Here is a 15,253-nt window from a genome sequence, read left to right as displayed (position 1 = left end):
TTGTCAGCCCATTGACTTTTTTTTTTTTTTTTTTTTTTTTTTTTTTTTTTTTTTTGAGAGGAGTGTTGCTCTGTCTCCCAGGCTGGAGTGCAGTGGCACGATCTTGGCTCACTGCAACTTCTGTCTCCTTGGTTCAAGCAATTCTGCCTCAGCCTCCGGAATAGCTGGGATTATAGGCATGCGCCACCACACCTGGCTAATTTTTTTTTAATATTTTTAGCTGAGACAGTGTTTCACCATGTTGGTTAGGCTGGCTCGAACTCCTGACCTCAAATGATCTGCCTGCCTTCGCCTTCCAAAGTACTGGGATTAGAGGCATGAACCACTTGCCTAGCCTTAATTATTAGAGGCATGAGCCACTTGCCTAGCCCCCATTTCTTCCAGAACATTCTGCCATGGTCTGAATGTTTGTGTTTCCCTCAGATTTACATGTTGAAATCCTAACCCCCAAGGTAATGGTATTAGGAGGTGAGGCCCTTGGCGGGTGGTCAGGCCATGAGGGTAAAGTGCTCATAAATGGGACTAGTACCCTAATAAACGAGGTTCCAAGGAAAACTCTTGGTCTTCTATCATGTTAGGACACAGCAAGTAGGTGCTGTCTGTGAGCCAGAAAGCAGGCCTTCACCAGACACGGACTCTGCCTTGATTTTGGACTTCCCAGCCTCTGAACTGTTGCATATTTCTGTTTATAAGGTGCCTAGTTTATGGCATTTTGCTATAGTAGCCTGAATGAGCTAAGACATCCTCCTTGTCTTCATTACCCCGTAGTCTGCTGGGCTATCTTATGAACTGTACCTGCTTTAATTCCATTTTTAGCCTCTGTAGACCAACTATGTCTCTTCTGACTTTAATAATTTATTTTTCTTTATAAATGCATAGGTATGATAGAAGTTTCTTTATCACATCTACTCTTACCTGTCATCTTTTTCGTGTTGACCGGTTATTCTGAAATGCATCTAGCTCTTTATAGACCTGTTCTTCTGGTCAAGTACTTCCTTATGTCCACTCTTTCTGTCATCTTTTTCCTGTTAACTAGTTATTCTGAAATGCATCTAGCTCTTTATTTATAGGCCTGCTCTTCTGGCCAAGTACTTTTCTCATTTAGCTTAATCATGGCTTTTCCTCTCATCTTTTAATGTTTCACTGTTATCAGTACATGTTCTATTAGGAGATAAAAATTGCACCAGCTATTTTATCAGAGAGCATTTAACATAAAAAGTTGTTAACCAGGTATTAGAGAACAAAGAATGCAAAAAGTACAGCCAGGATATCAAGAAGGTCAAATTGCAGGTAAATTCAGGAAGCACTTTACTGTCCCTAGTTCTTAGGGAAACAAATGGCAAGGTTGAAACCACCTTTAAGAAGCTCTGGTATAAACTCCTTGGAGCTGGGACTTGGATATTGAGGAAAGGGTTCTTTGCTGCTTTGCCTGTGAACTTCGCAAGCGGGACTCTGGAGGCGGGACTCTGGAGCCAGAACTCAGACCTCTGGGCAGGAAGGCACTGCATGGCTGATGCTACTGCCTCAGAAGGTCCCTGAATCTTCTTGGAGCTGGGATTCAGCTTTTAAAGAGGGAATTCCAACCACCTAGCTGGTAGTGGTGTCTGTGGAGTGAAGAGGCAAGTTGAAGCTGGTTCTGGGAGTTTTGGAAAAACTGAAAACGGATATTAATTGCTGTTACTGGAACAAACTGCTTCTGGAAGGTGAAGTGAGTATTGCTGGGGTGATGCTAGGAACAGGAAGCAAAAAGGAAGGAGCATGTGGCTGCCTTCTCTGGCTTTCCAGTGTCCCTTTAGTATCTCCTTAGTGGCTGATCCTAAAAGGGAGCCAGGTATCGAAGAAGAAATGTGCTTTGCAGTGACTTCAATCTAGCATCACAAAGCTGAGTAAAGGGTGGTGGGTTAGAAGCTGAGAGATGGCTTAATAAGCAGCATTCCTTTACAGATCCTTATTCAGGGATTCAAAAGAGAAGACATAGTGATTCAGGAACAAGACAATTTCACAGTTTTCTAGGAACTCCTAGGCATTTGCCCTTTGCAGCTGCTATAATTCGGCATCATAGTTGACTAGGTAGCTTAAATATTAGAGGTGACAAAGTGATGTCTGGTAGCGCTATCCTCATCACTCACATTCTAAGCACATTAGAGAGCATGGCATATTCATGGAACTGGTTATATTAGATTTGAGTTAAATATCTCTAATATATGGATAATCAATTAAAGGTGGTAAATGAGTGGATGTAAGTAGAATTGTTAGGAGACTATTATATGTATTTATCTAGAGGAGATGAGGCTATTTTAGGACAGTGTGGTCCTTGAACTATCAGCATCACTTGAGAGTTTGTTAGAAATGCAATGTTGGGGCCTCTGCCCAAGAGTCAGAAGGTGGGAGTGAGGCACAGCAGATGTTTTAACAAGCCCACTGGGGTACGCTCATGGTACGCATTAAGAGCCGTTTGTTTAGGGCAAGAGTGATAGCATTGGATTTGGAAATACATTCAAGAGAAAATTTATAGGAGTTGCGGTCTACAGGACTTGGAAGTTGTTGAATATGGCTTTATGTAAGTGTGGAATCTTTCACAGAGCTGGGGATTACTGAAAGACACCTTAATATTGCACATTAACACAGTCATTTATCTAGGCATCTCTGGATAAATAATATGTTATCTTGAATAATAAGCTAACAGTGCACAAGGTCAGACTTTCAAAGGGTGTTTTGAGATTTGCATTTATGACCTAGCTTTCTTGAGAACAGGGTCAGAGTTTATCCATGTGTCTGTCATAGCTTTTGTTGTGGCTCTTGCATGTGGTTTGTATTCAGGACAGTCTGACTCTGAGAGTTACTTTTTGTACATACCAAGAAGTCAACTGATATTATCAAAGCAGGAGATAGTTAAATGTTTTTGAGTTTCTTCTGTGACAAACTGATATTTTTAACAAAAGCATACGACTTTGGAATTTTTGAAATTTGCTATTTCAAAACATTTCAAAAATAGCAGTAACATCAGATAAGAAACTTACTTTCCTCTTAATGGTCTATTTTCCAAGTAATTTTCAATAAAAAATTGAATAGTTTTAGAAGAATATTTTCTATTCTTAAAGAAGCAGCCAGTGTCATTGAAAAGCTGATTATATTCATGGTGTAATGAAATCTGATAGTTGAATGACTTTACCAGTTAATTGAAATTTCTATCAGATTCATCAGCATGTGTGTATTTTTGAATTCATTTAAGCCCAGTTTTCCTGGATTCACTATGTTGCCCAGGTTTGTCTCGAACTCCTGAGCTCAAGTGAATCTCCTGCCTCGGCCTCCCAAAGTGCCAGGATTGTAGATATGAGCCACCATGCCCAGCCTAAGATGGTGATTTGTAAATGTTAACTTTACTTTCTTTTAGAAAGGTTGACTTCGATACTGAGTATTGAACCTATGTCCAAGAGTGGGGATAGCAAAAAGAGTTTGTGAATAAAACTTTATTTGAATGATGATGTATTGTTTCAACTAGTATGATTAGAAGTTGCTCCACTCTAATTTCAAACCTTTATTGTATATTCATTTTTTTTGTAAGAAAAACCCTAGTTTTTCTAGTAAGTTTATAAATTATAAATATTCTAGTAAGTTTATAAATTAGTTTGGTATAAGGAAGCTTGCTTTAAAGTCTTGTTCAAATAACTTGCCACAACAGTATGGTGGGTAAAGAAAATAACCGTGACTGAAGGAGTCTAGGAAGGCTTCTGGAAGGAGTTGGGATTGGAGCTAGTAAATTTGGGAGTAAGAATGGCATCCCAGCTAGAGGAAACAATGTTGCTTAAACAGTGATTCGTATATGAGGCTTGTTTCTTCAGACTGGCAGGATTAATGCAAGTGGTGGGAGGAAGGAAGGCTAGGAAAGAAAATAGGAACCAAATTGTGAAAGACAGTTTTTAATTTTGTGTGTTTAGTGGCAACTTATTGGAGTTTTTTGAGTATGGGAGCTAGTACTTTGTGCAGATAACTGATCATGGTTCACAAAGTGGCATATAGGTGGGACAGAAGAAAGCGGGTGAGACTTGTAGGTCACCAGTATTTCCTGATCTTTCCTTGTGGTATTAATCAGCTGGCAATAATTCCCTTTTTTTTTTCTTTTTTGAGACTGAGTCTCATTCTGTAGCCTCGGCTGGAGTGCAGTGGCATGATCTCGGCCCACCTCATCCTCCACGCGGCTCCCAGGTTTAAGCAATTCTCATTCCTCAGCCTCCCAAGTAGCTGGGATTGCAGGCACCTGCCACCATGCCCAGCTAATTTTTATATTTTAATAGAGATGGGGTTTTGCCATGTTGGCCAGGCTGGTGTCAAACTCCTGATCTCAGGTGATCCACCTGCCTGGGCCTCCCAAAGTGCTGGGGTTACAGGCATTAGCCACTGACCCGCCGGAATAATTCTTAAGAACACAAATTTCCTGCTTCATTCCAGCACCACTGAATCATAATCTCCAGGGGAAGATGCCTAGAAAGCTGCATTTTTAATGAATGCTACACTTGATTTTTATTTTAAGATGTTTAGGAAACAATTTTAGGAAGTTCCAGGTGTTAGGTTTTGAATTCTTTGCACTATTTTGTCAAAATAACTTAAATTTTAAAAATTGGTATAGTTGTCCATTTTTTCAGAAAGCACTTCCATCAAAGTTTGTGATTTAAAATTTTAGAGAATAACATTTTATGCAACCATTGAAGTACTGGGAGAAAAAATTCATAAACTAAAGCATTCTCAATGTTACACTTTCATCATTCTGTATACCCATTGATATGTGCCAATTTGTCTTAAGGAAACATGCATTATAGTAGAATGGATTGAATTATCTCAACTGCTCTTTATTAGTATTTCTCTTACTCTGTCCTTCTTCAGGATCTCTTCCACCTCTTCAAGTTTCTCTGTATTCCTACCTCCTTTATTATAATGCTCCAGTCTTCATTGGTTACTTCTATACTTCCACAGTGCTTCTTGTCTGTATTACTTATTTGGGGCTTTTAAAATAAATCATTACATTTTTCTTCTTTATCTTGCCTGCTAATTTGTCAGCCCATTGACTTTTTTTTTTTTTTTTTTGAGCCAGAGTCTTGCCCTATCACAAGGCTGGAGTGCAGTGGCGCGATCTCGGCTCACTGCAACTTCTGTTTTCCGGTTTCAAGCAGTTCTCCTGCCTCAGCCTCCTGAGTAGCTGGGACTACAGGCACGCACCACCACGCTGGCTAATTTTTTGTATTTTTAGTAGAGACAGGGTTTTACCATGTTGGCCAGGATGGTCTCGATCTCTTGACCTCGTGATCCACCCGCCTTGGCCTCCCAAAGTGCTGGGATTACAGACGTGAGCCACAGTGCCCAGCACAGGCCATTGACTTTTACAATGAAGAGAGGATGCTTATTAACCTTCTGAGTACAGGTGTTACACATACACTGCAGCTTTATGTTCTGTACATTATTGATAAATTTTGATTTCTTTTTCTCTACCCCCCATGTGATCGTATGTCTATACATTTTGAATGTAGCTTCCCTTTAATAAATATCTTTCTGATGACCCACACACAAGTCAATGGAATTAACATGTTTCGTGCCCTTGTAGAAAGCTAGATAATACCTCTGATAATACCTTGCCTTTTGAATATTATATCTATATTTCTGTCCTTCTTAACATATTCTTTAATTTTGTTCCTTTACAATTGAACAGAGTCTCCAGGATTAAGTTCAGTCGCCATCCAATAGAGCTGGAAGCATTAGTACTTTGCATATACCTGTGATTTTCTCCTTTGCTCACTTGTATTTCATTTATGATACTCAGGCATGTATTGGCAATTTGATAATCTGCTTTTTCTTTCCTTGATTATGTGTATACACACACACACACACACACACACACACACACACACACACACAACCCCCCAGTTAATATATTGAGTGATGCTATTGGCAGTATTGCAGAGTAGCACAGACGTCTGAAAGTTAAAGTTAGGTATATGACACTAGTTTACAGTGTCATTGTGTGATTGGAAGTGTATGACTGAAAGCATGGGTTGTTTAAAGATTGAAGTTTGTATTTTTCATGAACTCTTAGATTCAGGCAAAATCAGCACTTTTTGGGAAGTGAAAATTAACCTTGTGTTTTCTTTTCTTTTCTTTTTTTTTTTGTTTTTTTTGAGACAGAGTTTTACTCTTGTCACCCAGGCTGGAGTGCAATGGTGCAATCTCAGCTCACTGCAACCTCCTGGGTTCAAGTGGCTCTCCTGCCTCAGCCTCCTGAGTAGCTGGGATTACAGGTGCCCACCACCACACCCAGCTAATTTTTATATTTTTAATAAAGATGGGGTTTCAACGTGTTGGCCAGGCTGGTCTTGGACTCCTGACTTCAGATGATCCACCAGCCTCAGCCTCCCAAAGTGCTGAAATTACAGGGGTGAGCCACGGCATCTGGCCCCCTTGTGTTTTCTTCATTATGCAAATTAGAAGTTTGATATTTGGTTTGAAATATTTGTCTCAAAGAAGAGAACATTTCAGGGGACACAGAATAGTATACAAAGAAGAAATATTAGGAAAGGTGGATTTTGGAAACCATGAAGAAAGTAGGCTGGGTGGAATGGTTTCAGAGACTGGGGGAAAGAAGGAAGAAGATTATAAGAGATTAATAAGTAGTAAGCACATTTGAGTAGGATTTTGGGTATATGTTTTGGTATGATATTGTTTTTGTTTTCATTTCTTATGAAATGTGAGTAACTATAGGTGATTGATCAGAATTTTTTTTTAACTTTAGCTTTTGTAAAAAAAAAGTTAATAGGAAATGGCTATACCATAGCATTCTTTGATCATTTTATATTCTAGCTGCTCAGTTTATTTATTCACGGCGTGACAAACCTTCCTTTGAGCCTGTAGAAGAATATGATTATGAAGATCTGAAAGAATCTTCCAATTCTGTTTCCAACCATCAGCTCAGTGGATTTGATCAAGGTATAGCAAAAAAGTAGTGTATCTGTGTTTCTTACCTGAAAAATGATTAATAACCAAATACACTAGAATGTATCAGTTTTATTGTGATTGTTTATAACAATAACTGGGAACAGTAATGATGTAAACATGTCTTACATATTCAAGGAAAATTTATGTTTTATTAAGTATGTTTTGTGAGGAATGTATTTAACTATGATTGGAAAATTGTATGGCTGTTGTTTAGTAACTGAACTTTTAATTGAACTATCCCATTTAAAATTCTTTTTCGAGGGAGAGAAACTCCAGTGATTTGCTAAAAAGAACTTTTTGAGATGATTTAATTGTTTAATAAGCTGTATGTGGGGCTTATGATTAGAATACATAAATTCTTTTACTTAGAAAGATGTTAAGTTCAAAAGGTTTGAAGAAAACAGTTGAAGGCTAAAGTACACTGTATAAGTGTCCTCAGGATTTACATCTATGTGAATTAAGTTTCAAGATAGAACTTAGTAATGATACTTGTTCTGGGTTTGCATGTTTTCAACTCTTAAACATTTTAACAAAGATATTTATATTTTGGCCTTCTTCTTTTATGAATAAGTTTCAAACATGATATGGCTTCAAACATCACTGAAGCCATAGATTTGGTAGCAGAACTAAAATGACCAGGCTTAACAATAATGCCATTTGTTCATAACATGGCTGAGTTGATTCGATCTTTCTCCGGAGTGTGTTTTCGTTCTACAATTTTTTTTTTTTTTTTTTTTTTTTATAAAAGTTTTTTTTTTTTTTTTTTTTTTTTTTTTTTTTTTTTTTTTTTGAGACAAAAGTTTCACTTTGTCACCTAGGCTGGAGTGCAGTGGCGCAATCTCAGCTCACTGCAACCTCTGCCTCCCAGTTTCAAGGGATTTTCCTGCCTCACCCTCCTTCCCTCCCCCAGAGTAGCTGGGATTATGGGCCCCTGCCACCACAGCTGGGTAATTTTTGTATTTTTAGTAGTGACGGGGTTTCACCGTGTTGATCAGCCTGGCCTTGGACTCCTGACCGCAAGTGATTCACCCACCTCCGCCTCCTAAAGGGCTGGGATTACAGGCGTGAGCCACTGTGATTGTTTTTACATTGAAAGTTTATAATATTTTTAAAACAGAAGAAATTTATGAATCTGGGAATTGATCTTTGACTGGCTAATTCTTGTATTTTTAGTAGAGATGGGGTTTCACCATGTTCTCCAGGCTAGTTTTGAACTCCTGACTCAGTAATCCACTTGCCTTGGCCTCTTAAAGTGCTGGGATTACAGGTGTGAGCCAGTATGCCTGGCCTTATAACCTCTACTTTTAACCCCCTCACTATACTGCCTCTTTGGGTGTATATAGAAAATAGTTTCTACAATTAGAAGAGGCCCTGATGCTAGCTATGCTAAGTATTTTGTTACAGTTTCCATAATTGATGTATTTATCAAATAAATATTATTTTCCCAGTATAGCTTATTAGCCTTTTAAAGTTAATTTTACACTGAAGCAAAGCAGAATTGCCCAAATATTTCAGGAATTTAATTTTAATAATTAAATGGGCCAATGGAAAAAGTATTAAATACTTTTTTTTTAAAGAAAGGGTATTGCCAGTAGATTGCTTGTTCAACATATAAACATATACAATTAAATATAAATTGCATTCTATGAAATGGTTTTATGGACTAGGGAGTTTGAAAACCTCAGTTCTATTTTGATTATTGCTAACTTCATAGCGTCATGATTTTCAATCTTATCTTTATTAAGTTAGAATTTGCCTGATATATCTACCTCATAGAGTTATTATGAGGATGACAAAAGAAATATACATAAAAGCATTGTGAAAATTGTCAAGTGCTATGCAAATATAAAGGAATATATCATTCATTTTTATTCTTTGGCCCCTAGTTACCTGGTACTGTTTTAGGTTCTAGGGATACAAAGCCTCTCTGCTCTCATGGATTTTACATTATTAATAAGTATTACTAATAAATACTTTTTATAATTATGTCATCATCAGAAAATTAAAATTCCTAAACAGCTTAGATAATTCCAGACTTAATTTTTTTTTGTTTTATAAATGAATGCTGGCCGGGTGTGGTGGCTCACACCTGTAATCCCAGCACTTTGGGAGGCCGAGGCAGGTGGATCACCTGAGGTCAGAAGTTTGAGACCAGCCTGACCAACTTGGTAAAACCCATCTCTACTAAAAATACAAAAATTAGCCAGGTCTGGTGGCAGGTGCCTGTAATCCTAGTTACTTAGGAGGCTAGGGTGGGAGAATTACTTGAACTGGGAGACGGAGGTTGCAGTGAACTGAGACCACGCCACTGCGCCCCAGCCTGGGCAACAGAGTAAGACCCTGACTTTAAAAAAAAATAAGAATAAATAAATAAAAGGCTACTGCAACAGTATAGGCAAAAGATGATGGTAGGTTGGATTGAGGAGTCCAAGCAATGGAGAAGGAAAAAAAAAAAAAAAAAAAGAATGCCTATTCTCCTCTTAATCTATTGGACTTTCTTATTTTTATGGCATGTTTATATTATGTTATCTTGCTGTTTCTAAAAGAGTCGTTAAGGATTATTTTAGTTGACTAGGAAGAACTGAAGTTAGCCAAAAAGGAAACTTAAGGTAGCAGCTTGAAAAATATACTTCGTGAGTAATTGGGTTCACTAACAAATTAGAAATAGTTCCACAGCCACCCCTCCCTTTGTGTACGTGCAAAAAATGATCAATGCAGATACCATCATTATTGTTGACTGAAAATAGGTATTAGTGCATACTTTGCAATACACACTGTTTTCAAACATCTCAGGAGACATTTTATTATAGTGATTTTTAAATTAATGAAATTCCTCTGATAAGGGAAGATGGGTAGATTATAGATAAAAATATGATCAATAGAAATAATTTTTGCCAAAGAGAAAGGAGAGTTGAATATTCTAGTACAGCTGTACATTTTAAAATCAGTTTTGAGGATTAAAAGTTCTTTCATGGCACCATTTAGTGTAGCTTTTGATCATTGTTGTCTTTTCTAGCTCGTCTTTATTCATGCCTTGATCACATGAGAGAGGTACTTGGAGATGCTGTGCCAGATGACATATTAATTGAAGCAGTTCTGAAGAACAAGTTTGATGTGCAGAAGGCTTTGTCAGGGGTTCTGGAACAAGATAGTGTGCAGAATTTGAAGGACAAGAATGAGGGAACTGTATCTACAGGAAAGATAGCAAAAGGTATGCCTTTATTGGTTCTCTTTCAATTGTTTTACATGGTTAATGCCTAAAGAGAGGCTTTCATGTGGTTGAGCTTTTAAGAAAAAATTTAATTTGCTTGAGCTATTACGAAAATCTTGCATATCACTGTTAACTTTTGATTATCAGTTGATCTTCTTGTTTGTGAATTTTTAGGATGAGTACTGTGTTTCCCATCTTCTGTTATAGCCTGTTTTTTTTTGGTTATTTCACTACTTGAATTTTGTTTTGTTTTGTTTTTTTGAGACAGTCTCACTCTGTCACCCAGGCCGGAGTGCAGTGGTGTGATCTTGCTCACAGCAACCTCCACCTCTCGGGTTCAAGTGATTGCCTTCCCCTCAGCCTCCCAAGTAGCTAGGATTACAGGTGCATGCCACCATGCCTGGCTAATGTTCTTCTCTTTGTATTTTTAGTAGAGACGGGGTTTCACCATGTTGGCCAGGCTGTCCTCGAACTCCTGGCCTCAAGTGATCTGCCCATCTTGGCCTCCCGAAGTGTTTGGATTACAGGCGTGAGCCACTACACCCAGCCTCGCTACTTGATTTTATAACTAACTATGTAGTGGAAATAAAATTAGATAAGACATCTTTTTCTTTTTGTTAGTAGCTTACAGAACTTTTTAATTTTTTTTTTTTAACTCTAATATGATAGAAAAAGGAAATTAACAGCCAATCAATTATGTTAAAGAAAAATCCCTTTATCCTTTTACTATGTATAATTTTATTTTATTTAAATATCATTAGATATATGACACTGGTTTGCATTTTATAGCCAGATATTTAATTTTAAATTTGTAAAATTTGGGGTTAAATTTGGAATTCAGTGGACATAAGAGGGGAACTGAGGTCTACCACTATATTAATTGGCATGCCATCTCTCAGTATGAGTATGATGATTTGTTAACTATGTCAGTGTTGATTGTAAACTCTGGGCTGAATTTTTGCTACAACAAAGCTGTATACAGCCTTGTTACCATGAAGTAAGAGTGTGTTTTGGGGGGACGGTGGGCACACAGATGGGCCCTTTTAACTGGCTGTGATGGGAATGAGTCTGGAATATGTCATCTTGTATTGATGGTGTATACAAGATTGTGGTAGAAATTACCTGGGGTAATTTTGCTTGTTTGTTTCTAATACAAAATACAGAAGAAAATGAACCTAGTTCTTCCTGTTTTTTTTTTTTTTTTTTTTTTTTTTTGAATTTGAGACAATCCTGACTATAATTTAATTATGGTTAAAACCTCACATTTTTAAATTCATGAAAATTAGAACATTGATTGACTTGATACTTACATTGTATATGTCAGTGAACAGAATATAAAGGTTACTTTAAATTGCTAAAGGAAGGTAATATTCCCTTATTGTGTTTTGGAGTATTCACTTAATGTTAAATAATGATCAAGTATCACTTTATTCATGTCATAATCAAAAGAAGCATTTAGTAATTAAATGCCTCGTTTCATGTTTCCTTTTGGTTGCTGTGACTGTCTTCTTCGTATATCAACCTATTCATCTGAAAATTAATGGCTCTTGTAAGGTAAGGAGTCTTATTTTCTTCTGAAGTTTCAGCTGATAATGGTCAAGGTTCTTATCCTCAGTCAGCAAATCATTTGGATTATAGTAGCAAACCCTTTGATTTTTCTAGCTCAGTAGGAAAATATGGATTATCTCTTAATTCTTCAGTTCCAAGTCACTGTTTGCTCCATAGAAAAAAGCAACTTGGCAGACTTAAAAGTGAAAAGAAACTAGAATCATGTAAGTTAACAAAAGAACCTTCACTAGCTGACCTAATTCATGGTATATCAAGAGATTCCTGTGAAAGTCAGCCATCAGTCAGATTATCATCTACAGATAGCCTGGAAAGCCTACTTTCAAAGCAACTAGATGCTGATTTGTTGAGACCTCATGCATCTGAATGTGTTTCCAAAGATGATTCTGCATTCAAAGAAGTACCAGACTTAAAGTCCATAGTGATAAAGAGCACAACACCGAATAATTCTTTATATATTCAAAATAATTCACTATCTGATTTTCAAAACATTCCAGTACAGGATAGTTTAGGAAGTTCAAATAATCCTTTGTACTTAACTAGCTCATTGGAAAATATGACTGTTGATAATTTAAATGCTAGTAAAAAAACTGAAGTTGGAAGTAAAAAAACTGAAGCCAAGAATTACATTTTTAAAAATGACAATTTGCAAGTTTCTCAGTGTGAAAGTCCATCCCTAACTGAACTGTTTCAAGAACACAAAGAAAACAGTATAAACCAGTGCTTTACTTTATCTGATCTTTGTAACCAGTCATCTGCCAGTTTCACAGATCTAAGTTTGGGATCCTTTCCCTTGTCACAATTAGCAAATCTCTGTCAGTCTTCACCTGGAATATCAGAATTAACAGGATCTCTGTCATCATTGGCATTTCATAAAGCTTCTCCCACAAGAGACCTTGAGAATTTGTCACTTTCTGAATTGATTGCAGAAACAATTGATGTAGACAACTCTCAGATTAAGAAGGAGTCCTTTGAGGTCAGTTTATCTGAAGTTAGGTCTCCTGGAATAGATTCAAATATTGATCTTAGTGTCCTTATAAAAAACCCAGATGTTGTTCCAAAGCCTATAGTAGACCAATCGGTTGCTCCATCATCACGATCTAAAGTTCTAAGTTCAAAGCTAGGGAAGAATTCCAATTTTGCTAAGGATAATAGGAAAAACAATAAAGGCTCTCTGACTAGGAAACCACCTTTTTCTCTCTCTTGGACCAAGGCCCTTGCTGCTAGACCTTCAGCTTTTGCCACAACACTGTGTCTTCGTTACCCACTGAAAAGCTGCAAGCGACGCACCCTTAACCTCTATAAGACTTTTCTTTATAGTAGACAAGTTCAAGATGTAAAGGACAAAGAAATAAGTCCTCTTGTAGCGATAACACCATTTGACTTCAAATCAGCATCACCTGATGACATTGTAAAAGCTAATCAAAAAAAAGCATTTACTAGAGAATAGTAACACAAGGAAAACTCGATTGCTGTTGTAGAGCTTTTTATTTTTAATTAAAGTCTTCAGAGGATCACTTTATATTATGGGATTCAAATTGTGATTTTTATGAAAATTGTTATAGGTCAGTTGATTAGTTGATACATATTTTTGCACTGAATTTTTTTTTTAACTACGTCTTCCTTTATTGATAACTGGCTTTATTTAAGTTGGTAACCTATACTGAGTATATGTTTACAAAGTGGATATAGAAACTTGATGTTGTGAAATCAGACCTCAGATATTTCTGTTTGAAGCATTCAACTTTCTATGTTTTTTATGATGAAATATTTTTTTTCTATGAAATATTTTTGTACTTTGTTCTTAAACGGAAATGCCAGCACTTGGGATTATTATAGTTTAGTGTGAAGATTATTCTGATGTGGCACAGCATAGCAGAGACATTATATTTTAAAATAGGATATAATTCTTATTTTTCTGTAGATAAATACTAAAATTTTTCTATTAGGAAGTCTTAAAATTCCTGACTTTTGAGAGCACTGTGGAGATTGTTGAAATACATTTTTGATGATAATGAAATGAAAATCTTTTAAGGGACCATGTAAATAGAGAAGTTGGATTAATATGTGAATTATTTTTATACATTCTTAAAACCATTTGTCCTGAATATACACTTTAAAATAAATAAATATATAAAAAGTGTTTTCAAGTATGGTTGCATGTTCTTTGAATGGAGAATTTTACCAGATCTCTTTAACTTGTTCTTTTTTTTCTGAGACGGAGTTTCACTCTGTCACCAGGCTGGAGTGCAGTAGTGTGATCTTGTTTCACTGCAACCTCTGCTTCCCAGGTTCAAGCGGTTCTCCTGCCTCAGCCTCTTATGTAGCTTGGACTACACACACCACCATACCCAGCTAATTTTTGTATTTTTAGTAGAGATGGGGTTTCACCATGTTGGCCAGGATGGTCTCGAGCTCTTGACCTCCTTATCCACCGCCTCAGCCTCCTAAAGTGCTGAAATTACAGGGGTAAGCCACTGCACCTGGCTTAACTTTTTCTTTACAATATGTAATGGAATGTGGAGATTTCCTTTTTGCTTCTGACAGCTGTGTGTCCCACAGTGACAAAGTTTCAGCAATGGAGGATCAATAAGAGCTTTTTAAATCAGTAGAGTAAGTATGTAATTCATTCCTTAAAGCAGTGGTTCTCAACCAGCAATCAGAATCACTGGAGGAATTATTTCAGAAAACAGATACTGTAGCTTTACTCCATACATGCTTAAGCAGTCTCTGAGGAATGGCACTTGGGAATGTGTATTTTCAAAATTATCCCCCCAAATGATGTGTATTTCTGTCTGAGAACCATTGCCTTAAAGGGAGAAATCAGTAGAATGCAGTTACCAATGCTAAGAATAACATCTGACCAACTTGAAAGAATAATTTCTAGAAATCAGGAATACCAAGGAAAAATGCTACTTAGGAAGTATGGCTTTTTGCACAAAATGATGCAGATATTAGTAGTATTCTTTGCAAAAATATACTACAGTAGTATCTAAAATATTATTTTATTGCTATTATTTTTTGAGACGGAGTCTCACTGTGTTCCCCAGGCTGGAGTACAGTGGTGCAATCTCAGCACAACCTCCACCTCTGGGGTTCAAGCAATTCTTCTGTCTCAGCCCCCCAAGTAGCTGGGATTATAGGCGCACCCCACCACACCTGGCTAATTTCTGTACTTTTAGTAGAGATGAGGTTTCGCCATGTTGGCCATGCTGGTCTCGAACTCCTGACCTCAGGTGATCTGCCCGCTGTGGCCTCCCACAGTGCTGGGATTACAGGTGTGAGCTACCACGCCTGGCCAAGTAATACTTTTTTTTTTTCCTCTGGCAGCTACTTCACTGTGCATTTGATGATTTTTTGGTATTATTTTGTTTCTGTTTATTTTCAGAATGACATTCCAAAATTTTAATCTCTGTGTGTTGTTTTTATGTTCGGTATTTTGAGGGAAAAGTTAAGATGGCATTATATCTTTTTTTTTTTTTTTTTTTTTTTTTT

At 37.0% G+C, this 15,253-nt stretch overlaps 1 protein-coding gene across 1 annotated transcript in view; it reads left to right on the top strand.

Annotated features, from left to right (window-relative positions):
• The window catches only part of HBS1L (HBS1 like translational GTPase), an 81,873-nt gene that overhangs the window by 1,254 nt on the left and 65,366 nt on the right, over window positions 1-15,253 (top strand). Inside the window, exons 2-3 of the mRNA XM_017518145.2 lie at window positions 6,847-6,972; window positions 9,998-10,192. Of these exons, the coding sequence (XP_017373634.1) occupies window positions 10,024-10,192 (169 nt within the window). The 5' untranslated portion in view covers window positions 6,847-6,972; window positions 9,998-10,023. The remainder of the gene's footprint in view (window positions 1-6,846; window positions 6,973-9,997; window positions 10,193-15,253) is intronic.

Source organism: Cebus imitator, unplaced genomic scaffold, assembly GCF_001604975.1.
Source record: "Cebus imitator isolate Cc_AM_T3 unplaced genomic scaffold, Cebus_imitator-1.0 Scaffold659, whole genome shotgun sequence".
Taxonomy (NCBI): domain Eukaryota; kingdom Metazoa; phylum Chordata; class Mammalia; order Primates; family Cebidae; genus Cebus; species Cebus imitator.
This window is presented reverse-complemented; position numbering and strand designations above follow the sequence as displayed.